This window comes from Semicossyphus pulcher, unplaced genomic scaffold (genome assembly GCF_022749685.1).
Source record: "Semicossyphus pulcher isolate SPU_LCO1_2020_fin unplaced genomic scaffold, fSemPul1.0.p SCAF_21, whole genome shotgun sequence".
NCBI classification, from domain to species: domain Eukaryota; kingdom Metazoa; phylum Chordata; class Actinopteri; order Labriformes; family Labridae; genus Semicossyphus; species Semicossyphus pulcher.
Window position 1 is genome coordinate 14,446,789 of NW_027211695.1, and position 26,568 is coordinate 14,473,356.

The 26,568-nt window shown below is 43.2% G+C and overlaps 2 protein-coding genes across 2 annotated transcripts in view; one reads left to right on the forward strand and one right to left on the reverse strand.

The window, feature by feature from the left end:
- The window catches only part of col4a6 (collagen, type IV, alpha 6), a 111,926-nt gene extending 91,564 nt beyond the window's left edge, over positions 1-20,362 (reverse strand). The window contains exons 1-2 of the mRNA XM_069672016.1: positions 20,267-20,362; positions 20,035-20,080 (exon numbers count right to left, since the gene is read on the reverse strand). Coding sequence (XP_069528117.1) covers positions 20,035-20,080; positions 20,267-20,277 — 57 coding nt within the window. The 5' untranslated portion in view covers positions 20,278-20,362. The remainder of the gene's footprint in view (positions 1-20,034; positions 20,081-20,266) is intronic.
- A 3,125-nt stretch (positions 20,363-23,487) lies between these two features.
- The window catches only part of col4a5 (collagen, type IV, alpha 5 (Alport syndrome)), a 40,788-nt gene continuing 37,707 nt past the window's right edge, over positions 23,488-26,568 (forward strand). Inside the window, exon 1 of the mRNA XM_069671838.1 lies at positions 23,488-23,789. Coding sequence (XP_069527939.1) covers positions 23,700-23,789 — 90 coding nt within the window. The 5' untranslated portion in view covers positions 23,488-23,699. The remainder of the gene's footprint in view (positions 23,790-26,568) is intronic.

Below are 26,568 nucleotides of genomic sequence, written 5' to 3' on the forward strand. Positions count from 1 at the left end.
CATTTACTGAAGCTGTGAAGTTTAAAGCTGTTTATGGACTCACAGATGTAGGACGTGACAGAGTGTTTATGCTAACAGTCACAGCTTTAACGGATGTGAGTGGGCTGTTTGATGAGACGGGAGGTTTTTATTGTAAATATGAGAGAGCATTATGGGGGATGTAGTTCTGCCTGGAGATAGGAGTTAAACATGGCTCGTGTTTAACCCTAGAAAACAATGCTATCTAGACAGGATATCATGATATATGATGATGTGTGGTTTAGAGGACACACTCCACTAGCTGCTAACTGATTTAGCGTGTAGCCACAGTGATAACAAAATGGCATAGCAAGCCCACCCACTCTGTGTTGCCGTGACAAAGTGCATGCTCCAAAAACTGCACTGTAAGAACAAGTTAGGACCAGATGTTTACTACCTACAGCAAGAAGAGAAACACAAGGAGGGAGAACTTGTTGCTGAACTTCTGAACTATTAGGGAAGCCTCTCATTCCACTGATCCTTAAAGATATTTTACTGTATATATATGACGCTTCAATGCAAATAAACCTGCAGAATCTACACTCACAATCATCATCAATCCCTGGTGATGAATGGGGTGCTTTCTTCTTAAAACAAGACATCATCACTGGTTTTAAGAACATTGTTGAAACAAGTGAAACTGCAGTGAAAACAGGACGAGATGTGCAGATGATGGACGTCCTTTTTTTTTGTTTCAAAGAAATGCAGGGACTCAGCCGAGCTTTACACAGCTGGCAGGCGTCTCGGTCTAACACACGGCGGGAGTCCTGCCCGGACAAGCCGCCTGCTGTCCGCCCCTCGACTCCCCTCTTAACCGCAGGAAACCACCACTCTGCTGTGGTTTAAGAGGAGGGGAGGGGGCTTACAAGTGGTGAATCCCATAGGGGGCAGCCATTTTGGATCAAACCACGCTGAAATAATACCGGCAGACTGGGGTTAAGTGTCCCGCCGGGGAGGCATTACAGCTCAGCCATCATCACAGCGAGACACGACGGACTTAAAGATGACGAATAGACTTAAAGACGTTGAAACAATATTGTGCATCACTGAGATAACACGGTCCCATTGAGAGGCCATTACAGCGAGGCAGCAGATAAAAGCAATGATCGAAGGAGAAACGTCCAGATGGAAGCCATGTTGGGTCGGCCATATTGTAAAAACATAGGAAGACGTTTGAGACGCTTCGTTGAGGGTTAAGTGCTTCACACACAAGAGGAGCGGGGGTCAAGCTGTTTGATCTGCTGATCTCCACACAGTTAGTGGGAGTCAACGTGAGGATCAAACACGTTGATGCTTTACTCTACTGAGGTGTTAGTGCAGTGTGGGGTTTCAGTCGAGCTGCATAGAGTCTAAGGTACGTCCATATTAATGCATACATTGCAATCCAACCATGGCCATTGGTGTACACTGGGCATGTGCATTCGGGTGAACACAGGAAGGAGATTGCTTCTTTGCAGAATATATTACAAAGAACAGAATTGGTGAAAAGTAAGAGATTTCTTAGTTTGGATCGACGACAAGGTGGTGGAAAGTAAAGGGTTTGTTGTATTTTGGAAAAGGGTCACGTTGATAAGGGCATGACGAATCAGGAAACAAAACGCTATGACTGATGATATCCAATCAAGAAGACGAGGTTTTTGCACCATCGCTTCAAAAGTCTCAGTTTCACTAGGGTCAGCAGCACTTTAAAGGGATTTGAAAATGCCGTCTAAGTTTGGACCCTAGTCGCAAATTCATCTGAAGTTATGCAGACTACACACATCCTAGTGTGGATGAAGCCTGAAATCATGTTTCCTCTCCATTGCCGGAACTTTTATAAAAAATTCAGGAACATTTACCTGCGTTTATACTAAAAGAACCAGGGTCAACATCTACTTCCTGTCCCCATGGAAGTCCAATGTCCCAGGACGTGGTTTACTATACTGGCAGCTGTTGATTGGTCAAACAGAACCCTCACGCCTGCTATAACGTTTGAGCAACAGTAATTCAGACATTAAACTTGCCTTGGGAGCCATGAGGACAATAAAGGTGGGAATGTTGTCTACAACGTCTCCGCCAACATCAGTCTATCCATACCTGCATGCCTCATTGGAAGTGTACAAAGCTGCATTTCATATCAATCCGTTATTGCACTAACTTGTCTAATGTTTCGTGTTCTTGTAAATTGCTGGAATGAAAACTGGAATGTGCACAGGGTTTGGTTCAGAATTCAAGTTCCTGGGGCTCAAAGTCCAATTATGAGGTATGCCTCGCCCATCAATTACGCCTAATGATAAAGGCAAAGCAAAGATGCAAAGGGAACTACATCTTGCAGGACATACTGCAGACGCCACAAAGGAACTACCTCTGAGGCTATAAGGTTCATTTACTTGGTTACCTAATAACACTGTGTCTTCAATGAACTCGTTAGGAAATCCTGACCATGAGCCAATCAGTGACGCATTCACCTGCTCGGGTTAATTACCCATGAAGCACTGCATGTCAGTGCACCCACATGCCCGGGGAGTTCAGAAAAAGAAAAACACCCTTTCCCTTCTTTTCCCCCCTCTCCATCACAATCCCTCTCTCGCTCTGTGAAGACTAAACTAACACAAGAACATACAGAGGAACCTCCAAACTAACACAACACACAGGAAAAATAAAGGACACTCCCTGCCAACCACCATCACCCCTCCCTCATTCCCCCGTCTCTTCTTCTGGTTGACCTCTGACCTCTTCTGTGGAGAGGTTGAGACAAGTGGAAGGAATGGAATGCTTAGTGGACGTCCAACATTAGGTCAGTGCAGGGAGAGAGACCAGGCAAGTAAATGTACAACTACGGTTCGCTGCTTCACATTAACCAGCTCTACATAAATAACATTCAGGTGTCCTTATTCTCCTGGTCGTACTGGCCATTTATGATGCTATTTTAATGCTCTTCCAATGGGACACAAGTTATATGCTACATATATAACCACACTTGGACTTAATGTACTTAATCTATTCAGTACGAACTGATGCTAATAAGCTACAAATATCTACAGCCAGCAGCAACATGGAGAACTGATGAAGCCTTTTGGATGAGAGGTGAAACGTCTTCAAGAACTTCAAAGTCCAGCTGCCTTTTGGATTAAACTTTGAATATACATCTAGAACAATGGGTTTCAATGTTCATATGCATTATTGGCTATTGTTTAATGACAGCCTGAATTAATCAAGTTTGTTGGATCAACTTTGTCCGATACTTCTAAACAACCTCGCTTTCTTGTTTGTTTTCTTTCATGTAAAACCCTTTCAACTAACCATTAGCGCTCTGAGACCTCCTACGCTGCCGCCTCTGTCCTTAAATCTCCTTGAAGACCATTAGCTGACTAACAGATGTCAAACTGCATAAACTTTCCCAAACTAACATTTACACTCAATAACAAACACAGTTTCACGTCCCAAACATTCAACAATTTAGTGACTCGACCATTAGCATAGAAACTGGGAGGCTAAACTAAGGCAAACATGTTCAAACCAAGATCAATGATTTACATGAGGAACAGGAAGCAGGAATGCTGGCCATCTTGGATAGATGTGGAGTAAGTGTTGCGGCGTAAAAAATGACCTTCTGGTGTGAAAGAGCTTCATGGGAAAGTCTGTTAAGGAGAAGGAAGGCAGAGGATCGGTTTAATTGGGTCGTAAACAGGGGCTGAGTTATGGGGAAGAGGCCCAGGCCCCATTTTGCTTCCTTTTTGTGTTCTGTGTATAGACAAAGTTATGGTGTTCAAAGAACAAGGGGCATGTTTTTGCCATTTCATTGCTCTATCTCCCTCACTTTCTCAGCATCTCAACATCTTTAAACTACTTCATCTCGCTGTGTAACTCTTGAACATTGACGCTAAAACATCTTCTATTTGCCCTTATTTGGAGACAATGAGTAACCCAAGATCGATGGACAGTGAAGCTGCGTTTCTATGTCTGTTTTGCGTTTCCACACTAGACAGAACTCTCCATTGAAGGCAAGTTGTTACCTGATTGGATTAGCCGTGTAAACCCAGAAGTCCAATGACGTCAAACTGTAACAACACATAGTAAACAAAGAAACGTCTGCTCTCAATCTTATAGATCATCCAAGGAGTCAAAAGCATCAACAATTCAGCCTCCTTCGTTAGTTTGCTAGCTACCTGAACAAAGGCGTAACAGAAAACAGGATGGAATAGATGTTCTATTGGAAACATCCACAACGTTTGCCAATGGAAAACGCAAAAACAACTGCCCTAATGTGTAACCAATTGAACTGAAGTGGATGGCTTGGTGGGGAAGCACCTTTATATGACCTAACTAAGCCCCTTCAAGGTCACACAGTTTCCCTCAAAGCAACATTTTCTTTTAAAGTTGGTTTGGAAGAACAGGCCATTGACCTCTGTCTTGCAAGTGACTCCAAGGTATTTTGCATAAGGCTGACTCCAGGCAAAGACGTCTGAGGAGCAACCGACTGCATTGAAAGAAGTTCCTTTTCAGTGAATGTAAAGCAGCTGTTGTCTAACACTTAGACGACCCTTTCTCAGCCTAAATTATCTCCAAAGACTCATTATTGTCATCTTCAGCTGATGCTATCTCTAGACAACCAGGTAAAGGTCAGTCCAGGGGGGTCTTTAAACATTTGACAGACTTTCTCCAGGTGAAACCTCCCCTCTAAGTAGCATGTTTTGGCCTCACTTTTACCTCTATTTTGAGGTCATCCGTGATCACTTGAACCGTTTGAAGTGATCATTACGGTCTCTTTAGTTTTGCTTTTCCATCGAAGTTTGCTGCAACCTTTCTAAGACCATTTCCCGCAAATCAAGTCTGGACAAGACAAGTCAGAGTTCCCTTACAGAAATAGACTGACAGCAGCAAATCACAGCACTAAAACAAATGATGGTGCTTTTGAAAGAATGCTGGGTAATTTGAGACTTATGTTAACAAAATAATAACCCCTTAAAGAGCAAGGAACTGTCACTTTCAACCAAAAAAGTAGGTGTTGTTTTTCAAGGTCTGGACAGCAAATTCCGGGAAACACCTCAAATCATACCTTTTGAACTACTACAAGATTTACTGCCTTTATTATCTGTCTGGTCAAAAGGTGAATCCATGGTCACTTCCTGTTGCCCTCCAACTCCAGCAAGTGTGTGTCCATCAGTCATCCCTCCTCATATCAGCTCCAATCCCAAAGAAAACACACTTCCAACTCAATAAACACATAAAACATTGACCTCTGCTGAGGTCAGCGAAGGTCACAACGGGCTGTTTACCTTTATGACGTGCTGTGTGTACAATTGAAATCCTAAAAAGCATGTGTGCTCTTGTCTTATCCCACCGACAGATTCCTGAAGGTAACACATAACGTTACGTAATGGAAGTCCTGCGTGACCCCTGTACACGGTTAGTTACAAACCACGCAGGATTACCTGCTGGTGCTCTACGACCTCCGACCTTCAGCTCCCACTTTGACCTCTCACAGCTTTCCTCTGTGACCCTGGAATTAGGTTCCCAGACAGATTTATGGGAATTGTAGCAATTTGAAAATATGGCTTTTTTTACTCTCTCTTTCTGTTTTGCTGCAGGGCAGAGGTCACCTATGAAAGCATCTGCTTCAGGACACACATGGGGAAGCAAATGAAGAGAAAGGGACAGAAATGAAGAGTGAGGAATGTCTATGAGGAGGATCTGCTATCCAGGTTATTGGATATCTGGTAGTAAGTCTTCCACAGCTGGAGTGGGTAGTCTCAACAATGTTTAGTGACTCATGAGAAGACTAAACACCAAGTTCAGAGGCCTCAAGCAACATTTGTATGTTAAGATACACCTGTCTTCATATTGAAGCACTAATAACAAACTTACCATGCTAAACCCACCAAGAGTGGACATCATTTCCTGTTTTGTCCCATTGGTAACATCTGGTATGAAACCATTACAGACATGACAAGTACATATCTAACATTACATGTTGGGACATCCACTGTAGATAGTGGTCTTCCTAAGATTTCTAATGCAGGAGTAAGATGTACAGAATATAAACTATGATCTAAACCTGTGTATCAATGATGGCAGGCTAAATAAGAGAAACGTCTCTCTGAATACTCAACACAGCTCTAAGGCAACACAAACCATTTCCTTCCTAAGCTGCTAACTAATTGTATATGTATATCAGGGCAGTAACTAGAGCTGGAACAATTGGTTGAGTAGTTGTCAACTATCAATTAATCTATTCTAGTACTATATTCATGAATACCGTGAATATTATGAATGGTCCGAGTTTAAACGAGGAGACTTTTCAATAAACGTTGTGTTGAAAAGTAAAATCAATTGGGTCACTGAGTTCAAATGAGAGCTGGGGGGGAGGAGGAGGCTGTGAAAGAGAAGGGGAAGGAGGGAGGAGGGGGGAAGGTAAAGGTGAGGAAAGGAAAGAAGAGGTGCAGACAGGTGTGCGACCTCTTCAAGGAGCTGGAGGGCAGCGGGGGGGGGGAGGGAGGTGGTGGACGAGAGGGAGTGAATGAGTGAATGAGGGAGGGCAGTAGCTATGGGGATGACATGGAATGTTCATGTCGCCCCTGGCAACGGTTCATTAGCTATTAGCCCTCGCAGGCTGATGGGTCCTAAGCCCAGACCTGTCCCCCCACTGTCTGTCACGGATTCCAAGATCCTAAATGTCACGCGGAATGCCGGTGGGATCTGGAATGCCTGAACATTCCAGGAGGAAAAAAAAGGTGCGTCGCTCGCCTGCAGGCCGCACCAAATCAGACCAAGGAGAGTTGAAAGTGACGTTCTAAGAAAGGACGTCAAGATGCTGCTGACATAAGGACACTTCATAAAAGTTACACCTCTTCTTTCCAGGTGAAAATCTAACCTGAGGAATGATCTCATTTTAGGAAAAAATCATACCTTAAGTCCAAATGCGACTTTCTAACAACCATCATCTTTTCTTAGACCTAACCAAGTAGTTATGTGCCTTAACACAACCAATAGAATAAACCAATGTGTTTGGCCCGTCCACCTCTTGCTGATACTCTCTGACAGTCATACATTTAGTTTTGGGAGTTACTGACGATCAAATTATCCGGCTGACATTTGTTGAACTTCACTTCTATCTTATTCAAGGAAGTTTGAGGCATGGCTGAAAGGTTGAGTAGGCAGTGAGGAGCTCCAATATAGGAGCGGGTAATGTTTTGGATGGCGCACTTAATAAGCTTACGCTGTGTACAAAATACTGCACAAACCTGCTCGTTCCTTACACAGGCTGAAAGGGTAAATCTACTGTATGCAGAAGTTATCGCTCCGTACTGATGTCACTGTTTGGAGAGTTTCAGGTGCAACAAAGACAAAGGTAAATGCAAAGAGTTGGGCTACAAAGCCCAGTGGTAAGTAGGGCAAATTGATCCCCTATTTACTTAAGAAAACCCTGAACATCATGCTTCTGCAGGCCCCACAATTACTCAAACTCTCAGCCACTCAAAGCTTTGTATCAGTTCATCTTCTACCCTGAAGACAGAAACCAACCACACCATCGCCTTCACTTTTTTTGGGCCTTGAGGGTTATGGAGTGTATCTGTGTGTGAACCTCAGTGTCAGTCAGCGTCAACGTTTGGCCTCCAAGTCATGAATCTGTAAGCGATGTCAAACAGCTAATACAGTTCAAAAGATTTGCAACAGTGAAGCACTGAATCATGTGAGATCATGGAGGATGTGACAGATTTAGTCGACGCAGGAGGTATGCAAAGTGTCGCGTGTTACATGCAAATTCTTAAAGCTGCATTACACAACACAATTGACCTTCGATCATTGGGGCTGTTCGTACACATCAGTGTTGGTCTGCTTGTAACTTTGTGACATTCACTTTATTACAGCTGAAAAAAATCATCAAATAATTAAATTAGCAAGTATGATTTTTGATAATCTACTCCCCGCTGGTACTAGTATTTTCTACTGTCGTCTGTTTTATGATGTCGTTCAGTAACTTAATACTTTGGACTGTTGGTCGTAGAAAACAACAAAACTCTTCAGTATTTTTAGATTGAACGATGAATCATATAATAAAGAATTTAATTATTAGGGGTGGGACAAAATATCGTTTGGCAATATATCGTCGTCCTGACTCGTGCAATACAATTATCGATATTTTAATTCACAAATATATGGCTCTCTAAGTGTCACGGTGGCGCTTATGACATGAATGAGGGTAACGTGAACGGAAATGAACTGGCCAAAGATACGTTAATCAGATATCGTTATGTATCATTCTTATCGCAGAATCGGTTTATCGCGATATTATCGTTATCGCAGGACATGTATCCGGTATCGTAACGTGAGTTACCCTGTCTTACCCTTTTCTTCTTTCATAGATTTAAGCAGGAGTAAATCTACTTTCAAGAGCAAATACGTCACATAGCAGGAAATAAAACTACAAGCAAGCAGACATAAACCCCGAAAAAGATATATAAATAAGTTCAAATAAAATAAAACACAAAGATCGTAATATTTAATCATAAATAAAGACGTCGTAGAAACTCAGAAACTTCCTCTTAAGTCGCATGTTTGTGTTATTTTCTCTCCCACTCAAACACACACACTCGCCAGCACACTGACCACTCGGAGAAATAATGAAACCTCCCCTCACCCCCTTCCACTTGGCCCAAACACACACACACACACACACACACTAGGAGCTGCTCTCCGGCCAGCATGTGAGTGAGCCTTTGAGCTATTTTAGGAACAAGAGCGGCAACTGCACTCTGTTGACAAACACACTGACCCCAGTTTAGGACGCTGCTAGCTTACAGTGCAAAAAAACGGACCCCCGAACAGCAGCAAGTCTTCGCTTCTAATAATGCAAAGTAGTTGAAATAGTTCCTAACACAAGTAAAGATGATAATAAGGAATATAAGATTAAATAGTCCCCCCGGAAGTGGCAGTGTTTTTGCAGTGTAGGTCAGCACAATGATCATCTGTCCCCCCTCATTAGCGGCCTTTTGGGGCCACGGCGGGCAGCAGGGAACGGAGCCAGAGGACTGGCTGAGGCCCTTCTCTCCGTAATGAATGGAGGTTAAAGCTAAGAGAGCACGAGGCTCAGGGTGAAGTTGAAGGAACGGTGCCAGGTAGTGCTAATCTGCGAGGCACTTCAGTCACGGTGCCACAATGAGCACTATGCAGGTCGACCTCTATTAACTGGTTAAACGGATGTTTTCAAGGCTGCAAAACTACAGGGTGAGAGTGTTTGCAGCTCTGAATACGACTGCAGACGTCAGCTTTTACAACTTAAATGACACATTAGCTCAATTTAAGGCTGTTTCAATTATGGTAAATGTAGTCCAAAGCTTTTTTCTCTTTGTTGAAAGCTGCGATATGAAAACTTCCCCTGACGAAACAGATAAAACAAAGCTGTGGAAATTGGTTCGTTAACTTGAATCTTTTACAAATCCCTTTGAACTCGTTGATCCCACAGCGAAATAAGGAGACTATGAGCGCAGAAACCTGAAACAAAAGCTCTTTGTTACACGTGACATTCGTGTTACACCTGCCAGCAGTTGTCTTACACTTCTGCTCACACAGGCACAGCCAGGTATGAGGCCTGAGTAAGCGCAGGGGAGAAGTGGGCCAGGGTTTGCGTGTAAGGGGGGAGTCCTGCCAGCTGCGGGTCAAGGCAGCGAGCTAAGGCCGGTTTATGGTCTCGTGCCAGAGGACGGAGTGACCCAGGCCCTGAAATATCCTCCTCAGAGGCCTTTAAAAGCAGCCAGTGTCTCATAAACAAGATTCTGTATCGCTCTGGGAGTTCCTTTATGAATACCTTAAAGTCTTCAGAGTTCACTGATTTTCACAGTTTACAAGCTGCAAGACTGATTCAATTAAATAATAACTGATAAGCAATTTGTCGAGACAATCTATCAAGAAAGCCTAAAACTAAAAGTGAAGACCGCCTCCTCGTCAGTGCTGTCACAGATGATGAATAGAGCTGGTGGGGGTTCAACTGCAGGGCGTGGGTGATAGCTTCACACTCGGCTACAAAGCACAGTAAATTACGACTGACTGATGTGGTATTTTCCCCCTCTGGACAGGCCTAGAAGACAAATTGGGGAGATTTATGACCGTTGCAAGACAACGCTGATTGACAGAGGCTACTCAGGCAAAAACAGCCGTGTCTTTTTGGCTTGACCACCCTGCGATTCTCTTAAAATACGTTGAAACGTGCTCACTAATTTGGTATTTTCAGTGAGTGTATGCATGGGAATAACCAGGCCAAGTCCCTCCAGTATAGTGTATCCTGTTGTTCCATGACCAAGTATGATACTAATCGGCGGCACATTTAAAGCATGAAGCTCAAGTGATTTCTAAAAGTGAAGTCAATGGTCGACTAGTCTTACAAAACCAGTACATAAAACAGAGAGAATACTCAATTACCTTCATGACAGAGCAGGATTTTACAAGCAGCAACATATCTGTTGGTCAGACAAGTCAGCTCTATAAAAACGTGTTTTAAGGCATTAAATCTACAAGTTATTGCGTTCAGAGATGTGTCTGCTTGTACAGCAATAAGTTGTGGCACTTCCATAGCCAGAGGCCGTGTTTTCCTCAAAGCAGTGGCATCACTGACTTTGGCAGCCGCCTCAGTGAAGTTATGACAAAAGGGGAAGCGAGACGAACACAGACAAGCTGGTATCGTTGGCAAAACATCCAATAAAAGACGGTACCCTATGTACCAAAGTTATGTCATTTGTAAGACGCTGAGAGCAGAGAAAGGAGGGAGTGGGGGGGTAGAAGGAGGTTTGGCTGAGGTTGTTACCTGGATTAGCCTGCTGGCACGGGGAAGGAGTGTGAGACAAAGAGGTGGAAAAACAGAGCGGAGGTATCCTTAATTACAGGGACAGGCAGAGACACAGTGTGGAGGTAATAGTACACAATAACTGACACATCTGATGTGCCAATGATAGTGTTCCTATCGGACCGGGACATCAGTGGGCTGCGGCTGCTGGTTGTACCTCACCACAGGTATGGTATCCATGGATACACCAACTTGCCCCAATGTCAACAGTGAATAACTGAGGGAAAGTGTTTTTAATACTGAATAAAAAATTTAAGTTGCATTGCTAATAAAAAACGCTAACTAGCTTAAAATGGTAGTTGGCATTTTCTGTACAATTAAGGGAAAGAAAATAAAGACAAAACATGTCAGGGTCTCTTCAGGAACAGAGAAAGGGCCCTTTAGCCGAGTTTTTCCCCTTCACAATGAGTTACAGCTAACACCGCCATGCTAAAGGTAAACTTAAACAGGATATTAGCGCTGTGTACACATTGGTTTTGGTTTGGTTGACATTAGCTGCCAGCCACATGTGTCAAATTGCTACAAAATGGGCCCAAATGTGCACCTGCACCTTTATTACCAACCACAGTACATTAATGTGGACTCACATATGTAATTAACGCCTCGATTAAAGAGCATTATTGGTAATTAGAAAGCAGCTCAAACACACATACTCAGACCTTGTCCTTACACGGGGGTCGGCTCAGACCACCACAGTAAACTGCCAAACAAAGGAAGATGTGTTCCCTCTGCACAGGCATGCATATGATAATTGCAGTGAGGAGGAAAAATGTTTGACTTAAAGGACTGATGTTGGTGTCTAATGCCAAAGTAATGATGTTGCGAGCGGGGAAAATGGAGCATCAAAGCGAGGCGGGAATTGAACCTGTCAGGCTTCCTGGCTCCAAAACAAACCAAAAAAGTCCCTGTTGGGGGTTAAGTTTCCATCGTTTCGGGTTTAAATTAAACATCAGGAATCAAAGATGTCTGTAGGATGTGGGTAGAAAATGTTGATGAAACTTGAACCAAAAAAAAAACTGTTACATCAAGCAGACAAGGAGCAACATTATAATCCATTTAGGAGATGTGTTCCTGTCCAACAAATGTAGGTGTAATAATCACGCTTCTTTTTGTTCTGTTTCTGGTCTCCACCACTGCTTCGAGAAATATCTGTTTCTTTAGCTGCTAAATGCTCCTTTATGTTCACCAGCTAGTTGGTTACTGTTTATTGTTTGGTGCCAACCGGTAGTGTTCAATCGAATTTTAGCTGCAAATAGCTGCTAGAGACAGGGCTGTTGGGGGTGAAAAATTGGTTGAAAGACGGAAGGAAGGGACCATTAGGTAACAGTACTTAATTCCAGATACCGGTACCACTATACTACAAAAATCTGACCAATACCCAACCCTGCAATCTACACTGTTGCATCTTTACGTTGCCAGATTTGCCAAAATCTAATAAAGAGATAAAGGGCCTTTGGGGAGGAAAAGGGTCGACATTGAGGCGTCACATGAAAAGTAAAGAAAGGAGCAGTGAATGGGGGGTTTGAATGGTACAAGATAAACAAAATGAAGCAAGAAAAGGAAGAGTGAAAGACAGACTGAAGAGAAAACCCAACAAATGGGGAGAAGTAGATTGGAGGTCTAATCCGTCTGAAGTGCAAACAGCCCCGAGGGGAGCGATGGCATTAAGGAGAAGGGACCGGGCACGTCGAACAAGCTAAGACAGCACTCCCACCGAGCATCCAGCCTGCCAAACACTGCCCCACCTCAGCTCCTCTCTGACAAGCCTAAAGACCTTCACAAACACAGCCCCGGGGGCTTGAAGATAGATAGAATAACCCCCCCTTCCTTCACTCCCCTTTCTATCCGTGGTGTTTTTGCTCGTCTTCCTTTCATGAGAGGCAGAAAAGCAAAAGACAAAGTGTGATAAACAAATCTGGAGAGCGGGTGATGGAATGTTAAGCCATCGCCGCGGACGCGAGCCCCTGCTGCCTTTGTGCTCGGACGACCTCTGACCTCGGGAGTTCACCGCGACCAATCGGGGGACAAACTGACAGCGTGTGCTTCGTGAAAAGGAAAGGAGGAGGACGTGATATGTGAAAGTGGCTGTGCCAAGGCTCGGCAGATGGAGGGGGTTGATGTGGTGACATGTTACTGTTTCATTGTCCTGTCCTGCCATTTGTTGCCACAACCTTCGAATTGTCTCTTCAATCTCAACACAAACCAATGAATTCGATGGTTTGCCAAAATTGCCAGACTGTACCAGCTGCCAAAACTCACAAAATTTCAAATCAGAGATCTGATAACGACCTTTAACACTGCCTCATGCACACAAATAAAGTCTGATTGCAACACAGAACGATGAAAAGCCCATGACAAATCCAGCTTTTATCAGACCTTATCAATAGTTTCCAAACAAGCCCCCGCACATCCTCACCAAAGATAACAGACTTTCCAAGCCTTCTAACCATACCTGGAAACATTACTAGAAAGACTTCCACGCAGTGTTTGTTGGAAGGCATGCATTGAAAGATGGATGGATGCTAAAGAATGACACGGGGGTTTTTGGGTGGATTCAAACACTGTTACCAAGTAAAAGACAAACATGAAGAAAAGGTAACCAGAGGACACAAGGCAGCGTCTGTCAACAGTTACGCCAACACACCTCTCCCTCTGTTATCTTTGGAAAGTCTTATTAGGACTCTTATTAGGACTACAGCATCGCGCAAATTGGATAACATTCCTCAGTTATAGACCTGGCCCATGCAAGCTTCTGTGTATCCTAAATAAATATCACAAAGTTCATAGTCAATCACTGAGTCATTTGTATCTCCAAAGAGTCACGTATAAAACAAAACTTTTTCCAGCTGCCAATAAAGTGAGAGAAAGGTTGATAGTAGACTCATACATCTACACAGTAATCAATACTTTTAAATGAATAAAACTTCAACTACACCAACACTTTATTTTGATTCAAATACAGACGATGTATGTGAATGGGAATCCCAATTTATATTGCTGAAATAATTAGGGAACAAACTGATAGGTCAATCAACTTACAATGACTGATATTTGGGTCATCGTTTGGTCGCTTTGTCACTGAAGCAAGAAAGTTTGAGCTTCCCAAATGTTACAATGTTGCTACTTTTCTCTGGTTTATATAGTTTTCGACTGTTGGTTGGACAAAATAATTAGTATTTCCTGTCATTTCACAGATGAATCAATAGTGGCGATTTTGAAGCTTAATCCAAAAGGCAACTGGGCTTGGTTGAAGTTCTTTAAGACATTTCAGCTCTCATCCAAAAAACTTGGTATAGTTGAGGAAGTTTATCATATGTTTGTATGTTTCCATACTGGTTTTTATATTCATTACTTAAAAATGCACCAAAAAAAGATTTTAATGATTATAATGACGTGTTTATACCAACTGTATTCTTTATAGTTCAGATTCTCAAAGACTTGATGTTTGCTTTGGTCTGCATTGACTCCACATTAACTTTACATGTTAACACTACTGTGACATTAATTAGCAAGAAAGTCTGTTCTCTTAAATAGCTTTACTGAGGGTTTTTCCCAGTTTAAAAAAGGCCTTGATCCCACCTGCACGAGCAAACACAGAGACATACGATTTTATGGGAAGGAGAAAACATGCATGAATGCATGTAAGCACCGCACAGGTTGCAGAGCGTTAACGGTGGGCGGGAGAAGAGTTATAGCAGGGGCTTTTCAACGCTGCTCTAAACCTGCTATATGTGGTTTATAGGTTTCCTAATGCACTTACTCTAAAGTATTTTAACATTCCTCTGAGGAAACTACTGAGAGGGAAAAGTAAGGTGAACGTGTAGGGCAGGAAGAGTTATTTCAGCTTTGAAATTGGGTTTTTGGCAGAAGAGTGAGCGGGAAAGAGAGGTTCACAAAGTAACAAAAAAGATGAATGAATAAGAAAAAGGAGGCATAAAATGATGCAAGACACAGCCATCTGCATCCTGACTCCTCCTGACCGACGACATGGACCACAAACCGAGACAGAGCAGCATGACCGGTCACATCACACACACTCTTTTTCTCTGTCCGGATTTACCACTCGCCTCTTTGACTATCACATTTCAAAACATCTTCAGAACTTTTTGACTAATCTCATCCTGACCCGAATCATCAGATGCGTTTTCAGGCGAAAGCCTTTGGGGAATGTAAACTACAGCACTGCCTCTTCTAATCATACAGGAACAAACTGGATGTATACGCTGAAATATGTTTAACCCAGGGGTAAAGTCATAAATCATGTTTGATTAGGTTTGATGGGTTCTCTGCTCTACAATTGTGTGGTTTCCATGCTTGTCACCTTCTCTTACACATCAAAAAAAACATAAAACACGATGTCAACTCTTCAAAGTTTCATTACCCCTCAACTTGCAGACTTTTTGTCTTGATGAATCTATTAATAGTTGGACTATACAGCAGAAAAACATTTGGCGAATTTTAAGCCCCATGTGGCACTCGCAAACAGTCCAAACCTTGAATGTATTTAGATTTCAATGGTTTATCCCAAAGATCAGCAGCAAATGCTCACTTTTTAGCAACTGGAACCAAAAATTGTTGGCCATATTGCTTGAAAATTGTCTTAAACTATTTATCCTAAAACTTCAAATTGTTTCAGATCTAGAGAAAGAAAGAGATAAAGAGTTGAAGCAGGTGTGGGGACGACCACTCACAACTCAAACCACAAATCAACTCTTAATGGATCGCCTGACTTGTGGAAGCAATGAGGGCAAAAAGTGATAGGAAAGAAGGGTGTGAGGGGGTAATAATGATCGGGTAAGGGAAGGGGGAGGAGGGCAGAATGGAAAGGAAGGAGGAGGTGGGGGACTCGGTCGAGTTGGGGAGGGTCTAACAACCACAAATCAAGCAGTGATCAGTTGCCTCACTTAGTGTTTCTGGAATGTTCCAGCCTATAGCACCTGCAGGGAGCGGGAGACAGCCTGACAAGTCCTGCCAAGCTCTGGAGGAATTCAACAGAGACAGGGAGGGCGGGGGGGGGGGGGCTATGGAGGGAGAGGAGAGGGGGAGTGAATGAGTGTCCCTACACCATTTGTCAGATTGCCTCTCAACAGCTTTATAACGTCAATTTATCTTCAACACTTACAGACTGTAAAACAAACTGACTACATTAAGGAAACAAGAAAGTTATCAAGCTTTGCATCTTCAGTAGTCTTAAGTATTCCACAGATGCATAAAGGTTGCTTAATAAGATCACACAAGTGTTTTTCAAGCAGAAATTTTCCACCATCCCAACAAGGTGTGTAAAAGACCCGCTCGTCCAATAAAGGATACCTGTCAGTGTCACTATCGTAGGTATGCAGGTGCAGTCTCAGAAGGGGGTAAAGCAGGGAAAAAAAAGAACGGGAAAATCTCGTAGGGAAGAGGTCAATGTGGTTGGTTGGGTCAGGAAAATCCCACCGAAGATCTGTGTCCCATGTTAAACCAAAGTCAACACAACTTGGGGTTAGGGTCACGTAAGTAAGGTAAATCACGTGCGTAGCTTTGCTGATGTAACTGACGTAGGTATTCAACCCAGTCCATGATCCTTTCCTTTGGGTGCCTAATCCGAACCAAACTGCAACCAGTCTAAAAAGTTTTTAAAGTCCAAGCAAAGTTTGTACATTCATTATCGCTATCTTGACCGTGGAATAGGAATTTGTATTCTTCCCACCAAGGCAAGGGAAAATGTGACAATAAAACGGTAGCTTCTACTGGACATGCAAGTCTATAAAACACTTTTGCCGGTATGTCCAACATTTGCTGTTTTGGGCTTGTTGAAGTTATGTCACGTACATCACGTAAGTTCCGTAACCGTGACAGTTTCACAATCAGGTGTTCCCTTGTTTTTTCGGTACCCATGTTGCTGGTACTCGCTGGAGAATTGGTTTGGGCCAATTGACGATGCCATTGTCCGTCACTAATGGTAGTCAGTCATCCACCATGGAGGCCGTTGTCATTGTTATACTATGATCCCCCTGTCCCACCTCCCCATTGTTCCTTTAATTATTCAGTCCAGAGCCCAGCTCAGCTTACATAAGTCATATGTTTTAGCTATGTAATTATGTTTTGAAAAATCTGATTTTTCACAGGCAGAGGAAGTGAAAACATGAGTCCATTTATATGTCCAAGCTCACCAAGACGTCTCAGGCGGCACCAGTGCAGGTTGTCACAAAACCTCACCACGGTTGCACCAACTTGACTGACAGTCATCAACTTAGCAGAGAGCATCAGAGCAGCCTCACTGGACATCGTGTGCCAATTTCGTAGAGTTCCCTCAACCCAAACATACAGTTTTGGTAACTGTTACAACTGACCTACTCTGTTGCTTCGGTACGAGGACCTGTTGAAATAACCATTGGTTTCATCTCTACAGTGAATCCTGTACACAACATGTCGGCATTAATTTCGCTTGACTTGTATTTAAGTGATTAAACTTGCAAAAACAGTTTAGGGCTGAACTTGTTGATGTCTACCTGCCAGAAGAGATCTCAAAAGCATCAGTCAAGCCTTGATTTGCAAAAATGTCAATGTCTGCCATGAACTCCGCCCATACAACATATCCAAGAGTGCCAAACTTGTTCTTAAAACCCTCGTTTGTCATCAGAGATTACACAGTTTGAACAAATGTGTACAAGTCATCCATCATGCATTCCAACTGGGTCAGAACAAACACAAAGAGTTCATTTCTGTCCAGGTAGAAGAGAATCACTCGCACCAACCAACCACTCCCTCCTCTCCTTCCCGTCATGCCTCGACCCCTCTCCTCCTCACCATTCTTCCTCACTGGTGTGTGATGTTTTCCCTGTGCCAACAGCTGTGTCAGCCCTTGCAGACTTTTGGAAGCAGCCCCTAGAGACTGTCTCAAACTCTGTATGTTCAGTGAAACATCTTTTTTTTTTTTAAAAACCTGAGTGGGAAACGTAAAAAATAATCACTACACATAACAACCAGGCTAGAAAATGTGAGCTAGGTTAAACATCTTAGAAGTAGGTTTGGGTTTGATGATGCTAACTACTCCAAAATATATAAATATTTCCCAATTTACTGTAGGTTAATGTGTCGAAAAACCCATGTTTGTGTATTAAACTGTTGGTGGCACTGCACCAAGTACATTAGCTTAAAAGTCAAATCAGTTAGCTTGAACAAACTGTTAGCATCAAAACTAGGGCTAGCTAGCAAATTCACAAGCTAGCAAGCAAAACAATACTTGCACCAATGCTCACACCAAAGCTAGCTTCCTGAAGTCATGCTAACTAGACAGTAAGCAATAGCCAACAGATACTACGTTTAGCTAGCTACCAAGCTAAACAAAAAAATTAACAGTTTTGCTCCAAAAAAATAAAACAACACAGGTTTTCATTTGTGTTGCAACACAAGTTTGAAAACACAAGTGCTGAGTACCGACAAAATGGTTGCCATACTAAGAATCATCTGAAATCCTGTGAAAGATATATTTTCAGAGGTTTCCCATGCTAGTGTAGTTTAAGAAGGGCAAAAGTGGAATGGTTTCCAACAGCAAATACATTTCGAAAAACATATTTGCAGGCTGTGAAACAAGTGTGCAATGGCAGCTCTTATCTTATGAGGCTATTGACACCTGATAATGGCCTTTCCCTCTGCTATCAGTAGCACAAAAAGCCACTAAACCTCACATTTTTATTGAGATAGGAGCACAAACTAACTCTTTGCTGCATCAGCAATACCCACTCAAAGACCCACTTACACCAGCCAAGACCACCCAATGAACTCAAATCTGTCAGTCACTCAAACCCACACACTTGCATCGATCCACTCAGCCACCCAGACACCCACACACAGTATACAACACAATACAACGGGGAGGTGGGAAGTGGGCGGAGGAGTCAATTCAAAGTCAATGCAGCTCCGTCAGCTGAGTCCTATTGAGACGCAGGAAGCTTTTTCGCTTTAATGTTCCCCGCTCAGCGTCTCTATCGCAGCTGACGGTGATCGTACTATCATTTCCTGTCATAGAGCAAGGCTGATTTGGTTACCTATAGTTCAGTGACAAAGTTTGGCACTTACACCACAGAATTAAGGTGAATTCTGTTGCTTTTTTTTTGATTTTCCTCAACTAACAGCCTCGAAAAGCTACCAAGAAAGAAGCTGTTGACCGCTGTCAGTCTGAGTGACGCCATCAAACAGCACCAGCCCTCTTTCTTATTCTAATTCAGGAGGTAGTGGCTGTACTGACCCTTCACCTCACAACTTAACCTGACCCTGTCTGTGTCTCAATAAAGTTTTATTCAACCTTCTTGTTGCTGAACCTCACTCTATTCTTTCCCCTTGAATGTAGTGTAGCATTTAAAACACTTTTTTCATTGACCATTGCTAAGTCACGTAGCTTTTTTTTAAAGGGTTTTGACCCCCTTTTCTTAGTTTCTCATTTTCAATTTCAGCCAACTTTGTTTTTTCAACCATTATCCAGATACAGTGTAAGTAAATATAAAAGTCCTTGGCAGCAGGAAGTCTTGTAAGCCTAAAGGTGTGGCTTGTAATAGGCATGTTTCCCTAATAATCTCCTTAACCTACATATTCATCAGTGGGCGGGGTTTGACTTGCAAATGACTCTGAGCGGGCACACTCAAATATGAACTGCTTTTTTCGGTCCCTCAGGCTACATATAAATGCAAACTTCAGAGTGCAGCTGTAAAACAAACTCTTCACACAGCTGAGGATGTATGCCGCAGCTTTACATCCAACTTACACCTGAGTTTTTCGTAAATGACAATAAATGAAGTAGCAGAAAACAATGACAGAAGTGTGCCCAAACTTTTGTGGAGTGATTAAAAAATATTCAGAGATGTGTGTCAGGCTGAAGACACCCACAGGGTGACGCGTGGAGGAATAAATGCAAGATAGGAGACCTGCGCAGGGTGCACGTCTCTGCAGTGCACTGCATGCACATGAAAGCCACTTTAAACGTATAATTAATGTAACAAACGGAAACTGTTGTGTTAAATTGTAACTTTGAAAGAGGCTTTACGCAGATTCAGTCACTTTGGGGCAGGTGTTTGCAACAGATTCATGAAAAGTCTCCAGCAATTACACAGTCGCAATTCACTAAGACGCAGATTCGGCTTCATTCAGCTTGCTCTCTAAATAAACCGAGAGGAGCCACTTCACCTGAAGGAGTGTAATAGTAAACAAATGGGACTTACTCCGTGCGCAGATCTCACAGCCAAGACGACTGCTATCACACAAATCCTGCGGGACAAATAAACATTCCGTTAGTGTGTTTGTTTCCAGCGATTATCCGGCAGGTAAACTGCGCCGGAGCTGGGCTAAAGTAGCTCCACACAGCCGCGACCAGCTCTGCGGCTGCCTGCAGAGCCGAAAACTAACTCTGAAAAATTAATTTTGAGCGTGAATTTAGGAGGAGAAGTAGCTTACAGGAACTTCATTTTGATCCGTCTGGCAGAGGGGGAACCGCAGGTCGAGACTCGACTCCCTTGTCTTCACCAGCAAGGCACTTCAAACGCGCTCATCGACGGCTCCAAAAAACCCTGTCATCTACCCGGAGACACAGAGAGAGGAGAGATAAAGTAGTCCCACCGCACCGCCACACACAACCCTCTTGCTTACACACACACGCACACACACGCAGCTTTAAGCGTTAAAACACAACCAGCACAAAAACCCTCTCCGTGCCTGATTTCTTTATACAATCAGAGCTTATCCAACTCACCAAAGTTGCAGCGGTGAAGTCGTTGCTGCGCTCTCCGGGCTGTTGCGCTTCAACTCAGCAGCGCACCACAGCAGCAGGAGAGGAGGGGCCAACAACACATGTCATTCATGCCTCCATACCTTTGGCTACAACAGATTTTACCCACGCACACAGACCAGGAGCTCTTCAAACAGTCCGGTGCTGCAGAGGGGACTGTTCTCTCCCGAGCAGGTCTCGGTTTTTGTTTGAATCCACTGTAAAAGCCAAAATAAAGAATGCATTTCACTATCTGAGCTATTATTAAGATCTTTATAAATGTGATGCTGTGAGTTTATAGAAACCTTTTCAATATGTTTTGTTCTAAAAAGTTAGTCTCAAGATAATTACTTACGTTTGAAGTAACCATATGATACTTTATGCTAAATTTCCCCTCATATAACCAATATAAAGTTCATATTATACTCTATTAAGTCGGTAGATTAACAGTAGGCCTGAACTTTATTTGATCTCCAATGTTTGCACAATATTTCTGTCGGGTATCATACATTTCATAAACATACAAATTGTTGATTTCTTTAAAAAGGGATGCTGCAAATGTTTAAAACAGGGTGACCATATATCTTTGTCATTAGGGTCATATCTATCTTAAGTATGAGATAAAAATAAAACCCTCTGTAATGATCTCTCAACGTGGCGCGTACGCTGAGTTCCTCGAGTTGCAAACACTCCTCTTTTAGCTCTTGAATGTTCTATTTTAGTTCAGCTTGACCTGAGTGAGCCATAACATGTTAGTTTATCAACAAAAGAGTTGTTCAAAATAAGCTCTTCGATGAGGCATCATTGCTCCTCTGAAGCTTGTCTTTAGCTGTGGTGTACCACAGGGTTCCATCCTGGGTCCTACAAAGTTTTGAACTTCTATCATCTACACTCTCTCTGTCCAATTTTTCGGACCATCCAGTCGAGGCAGGTGGCTGTTCTACATGAGCCTGGTTCTTGCTCGAGGTTTCTGCCTGTTAAGAGGAAGTTTTTCTCACCACTGTTGCCTAATGTTGGTAAGTACTGCTCATGGTGGATTCATGTTGGGTCTAGGGCACGGGCTAGACATGTCATGCTATTTAGTCTTTTCTGACTATTATTGTGCAGAGAGGCTTTAATTGAATGAATTGAGTGAATGTCATACATAAAGTGCTCAATTGTTGCATGATCATTACCATGATGACAAAGGTCAAATGTCAAATGTCACTACCAAAAATAAGTGTTAAAGTTGAGCTGAAACAGCATTTCAAGAGTATCGAGCTTCCGTATCGTGACGTATTTCCGAGTGAAACAGGACGTGCAGGCGGGACATATCATTAGAGGGATTTGATTTGATCGTTGAGAAGTGGGCGTAGACAGACGTTCTCCACAGCGCAGTACTGACCGAGCATTCTTGGTGCTCTGTGGCTAAATGTTGCAGATTGATTGGTTGAAATTGTTTGGTGCTAACTTACGTAAGCACGCGTGACATTTAGTTTTACAGGAAGAAAAAATGATCGGATTTTGATATAAGAATGACGTCAAATGAGATCACGTTGCTAAGCCTGTTGTAAGAAGATTGTTTTGTCCCTGAAGGAATATTGAACTGATTTTATTTTGATTTAGTTCACTTGTGTCCCAGCTCAAAACCATTTCCTTGCAGAAAGAGTCAAAACATAAGACGCTCTAAGTCCCTACAAAATTTAAATCTCAACTGCAACTAAAATTCTTTGTCAAACTTCCTGGAAACATCAGAAGCTACACTTTCCCTTACTCTGTAATGTGTGTAGCCTAACCTTTGTCTTTAGATGAACAAAGTTAAAACAATTCGAACAACAGTCAGTTAAACGCATGAAAGTCACAGCAGCCGCCACTATCACAAGTTCTGCTTCTTAAGAGACGGCCCTAGCCCGACTGTTGCACTGAAAACTGGCTGTAGCGTTTAAATGAATCGTAAGAAGGAGGACATCAAATCATCCAGAAAAGTCAGAAGTGAAACTTCATGAATGTGCGGTTATTATAATTGTATAATGAATGGCATATATTTGTACCACAAAGAACAGCTATTGGTATGAAACCTATAAACCCTTGCTTTACAGTCTGAATTCCATTCTTGGGTGGTTTTAAATCGATTTGTTGTGCAGCCGGCTCTGAAAAGTGTTTAAAATTAGCGTGAAACTTAGCACAAATCAAAGTGCATTCACTCTGGGTTACAGTAAAAGTCCACAAAGGGTGCTACAAGAATTAAAAAAGGGTGAGTTGTAAATCCGAGGACATATTTGTCTGCGAGTTCTAACAAAGACATTTCGAATAATAAGAAAGTAAAATAACACGTAAAGTCTGATTATTGTCTGTAACTCACTCCAGACATCATATCAGCTTTTATTTTCTAATAACTCGAGGAGAAAAATGAGAAGGAACTTTCCTAAGAAAAGAAGTGAATCTACTTTCTTCAGCGCTGCCAGCAGCATCCCTCTGTCAGGAGTCAAAGGAGGGTATTTGACCTTTAATAATCTGACAGGAATGCAACGTGCCCGGGCGTATAGAAAATGTCAAATAAAGGTTTAATGTCAAAGCTTTTTTTGCAGCCTCAGGCGCTGGGTAGGATTGGATATGCAAGCAGGAGGAAGGCAGCATCAGGTTATCCATCCGCCCCTTGCGCGGTCCTAACACTCTTATTCACTGGAAACGAATTAAAAGCAGCAGAAACAAAAAGTAATCCGGATTGAGGTGGCACACGATGATTTAATTGTTCTTTAGGACCAAGTTTAGACGCGCAGCTCATCCACTAACTTTATTTTAGATGCACTGTCTCACTGGGTGCTAGGTGCATTGTGGTGGTATCAGTGCGCCATGAGTTTTGGAAAGTAGATCCGGCTGGGGCAGGTTTGCAAGTCGAGGAGAGAAAAAGTTAGAGAGGGGGATTGCAGAGGCGCACGGTGCCAGAGCCAGGACCACTAGGGAGCCTCTGCAAGCGCAACAACAGCCAACACGCCGAGACGAAGAAGAAGAAGAGTTTTTCCTATTACTTTATTCCACTGAGGGCGCGCGTGCTGGGGGAAAGCAGGGCTATGACACGCGATTAAGAGCCGTAAAGTTTGTGAGTGTTAACGCAGGCGGATTCTCGTTTTATTCCCCCCCAAGATGAATAAAGACTTGAAGAGCCTGCGACAGCTCGCCGTGCCGCTGCTCTTCCTCGCCCTGTGCGTCGCGGTGCAGCGATCCGACTCTGCGGTAAGTCCGGCTAATAGTTTTTGCTTCTTTGCAGGTGATTTCAGACTTTGTAACGGGCGAGAAACCCGCATGAAGAACCCGAGAGACCTGCTACTCTGACCCAGCCGGCGCCGGGACACCACCGGCTCTCCCAGCAAGCCCGACTGAGGTTTATAAATAGAGAGGCTGCTTTATAACAAGTGCTTATCCTTCTGCGCTAATAATAATCCCGCTGCTGTTTCTGCTTTCTTGCAATGAAAATATTAATTTGGAAAGTTTATTACGGATCTTTTAGGACACTTTTCAACGACAGGCACCTTCATGAGGTCTGCTTTGTAGTTTTCATGGCAGGTCGGACGGAGTTTCTGTCCTGCACCCTGCGCATCACGTTTCTTCTTCCCTGTTCGCTGCACCGGGACAGACACAACCTGTAGCAACACGCCAGCCGTGCACGGCGCACTTTTCCACAGCCTGAATGTGCCTTTTATACGTGTTAACAAAGATTCACACGAGATGTAAACTGGTGTAGTGTGGAGAAGCGCGCTCTGTCTTCCTTCACTGAAGCTAATTAAAATATGAAGTGCAACAGCACAGCTCTGTCAGTGAGAACACGCTCTGCTGCCTGCTGTATCCAAAACATGCGTAAAATGATCCCAAAGCGTCAGTGTTTAGATAAAAACGCTGGGTTTTTTGCTACATTATCTCCCCTGCAGGTGTTTTATGTTGACAGCAGCACGCACAGATGAATAAAACGCATCTTCATTGGTTGATGTTGCTCCTTACAGCCTGCAGGCTCACATTCTGTGCAGCCGGGGAGGCAGAAACAGGACTTTGTGGCTCTAATGTGCATCAAGGAGAAATTCCTCTTTGCACTTGAGATGTATCAGGAGCAGATTTCAGGAGGGGTGTGTGTGTGTTTGTGCATTCTTTGCCCCGCTTCACTCTGCATCTGTTTGCATTCGAGGCAGCTGCAGGCTCTCTGACTGTAACATCTTTGACGTCCTTTAATGGAAAGTCTGGCTCCTCATGTAATATTCCAACAGGCTGGCGTTGTGTGTGATGAATATTCACGCGTCATTAATAATTCATGAGGGACACTTGCATGCTGATGGCCCCGCCCACACGCCAGGGCCTGTCCAATCAGGCCTGCACACTTCCTGCACATCAGTATGTGTGGTATGAGCCTGTAGGTGTAAGTTTTACATTCCTCCATCTTTAAAGATGATTGCATCCAAAGTTTTAACGACTAACTTTTAGATTTTAGAATACATACGCATCATTATAACACTTGTAATGAGTCAGTTGAAGAGGACAGAGAGTCTGCTCAAAGTTTATAGAGAGTAATGACGACAACCAAGGTGGCTGTGCATCTTGTCGACAAAATGTTAACATTAAAGCTTGTTCTCATGCTTATAAATGGTGCTGATGCAGCACAAAACAGATTAACTCAAGATAGAGAGACAGAGATAAGTCAACACAGGACCCTGACAGCATCTGACGTAACAAGATGTGCATAAATTGGCTGTAAACGGCGTCAAATCTAGAATATTCACCTCCATGCAAACACTTGAGTCAACAATTGATGCCTCTGAGTTGTAGAAAAAGACCAAACAGTTGTTGTCTTTTCTTCGGGCCGCACCCCGACAAGGAAAGTGATCAGAAGAGTCAGAAATACAGATGCCAAAGTGTCTGTGTTGCACGTGTGAGTGTGTAGGGTGGACACGGTGGCTGTTGCCGCTGCCATGGAGACGATAAGTCAAAGGTGAAGAGGGGTCCACTCCGTACAGGAATGTGGCTGACCCCACCCTGCACGAGAGGATGAGGAAAAGGAGGGTGAAGATAGAAAGAGAAGAGGGCGAAAAGAGGCTTTCGACCACATTGCACAGCCTTCATCAGGTGCTCAGGCTCGACCAATAAGAAGCTAGGAAGTGAATTTTGAGTTATAGATACCCATGAGAGGAAGATGATGCAGGTTTTGTTGTCATTTTCTCTCCCTGTCTCACACACACTCAATCAGTGTTCCTGGTTAGCTGCAGCAGAGCGCTCACTGAGGCCCCCTAGTGGAGGCTGAGTGTACGACACACACCTCCAAAGACTTCCTCTGGAATTCAGCTTGCTTTTGTCATCACTCCACTTCTTAAAACCCTAAATTACACAAGAAAAAAAAACATTTTCATTATCTTGAAAGAGTATTTTTTAATTATAATTAATGTAAAGTTGAACTGTGTAGTTAAAAGGTTTCAACAGGACAGTCAGGACCAGAACAAGAGGTCTGAATCTGCACATAAATTCCGTATACGTACACATAACTCGTCATATATAGAGCGTCTCATACTTCACTGTTTTATAGCTATTTGTGTGTGTGTGTGTTCAAGTGTGTGTGTGTGTGTGTGCGTGCAGTTTAATCCTCGCTCAGATATGAATCTCCACTCAGCAGGTGAGCCAGTTCAGCAGTAATGTATACCTGGAGGTTTTCCTTTGAACCCGTCATGCAGCGCAACCACAAACACACATTTAATTTGACGCATGCTTCCTGCATGTGCACACAAACACACGCACGCACACATGTGCACATACATGTATGTATGTCTGCCTCCACCTCACAGCCGCACAGGTTCCCTCACCTTTCCCCTGATCCACATCCCAGGTGGAGGTTGGAGCGGAGGATCTGTCTGCTGCGTGTTTTTGTTGTAGCCATAATATCCTCAGATTGCAGAGATGATTCTGATTCTGCAGAGCTGCATCGTCCAGAGAGAGAGAGAGAGAGAGAGAGACTTATTCTTCACTTTTTTATCTCCAT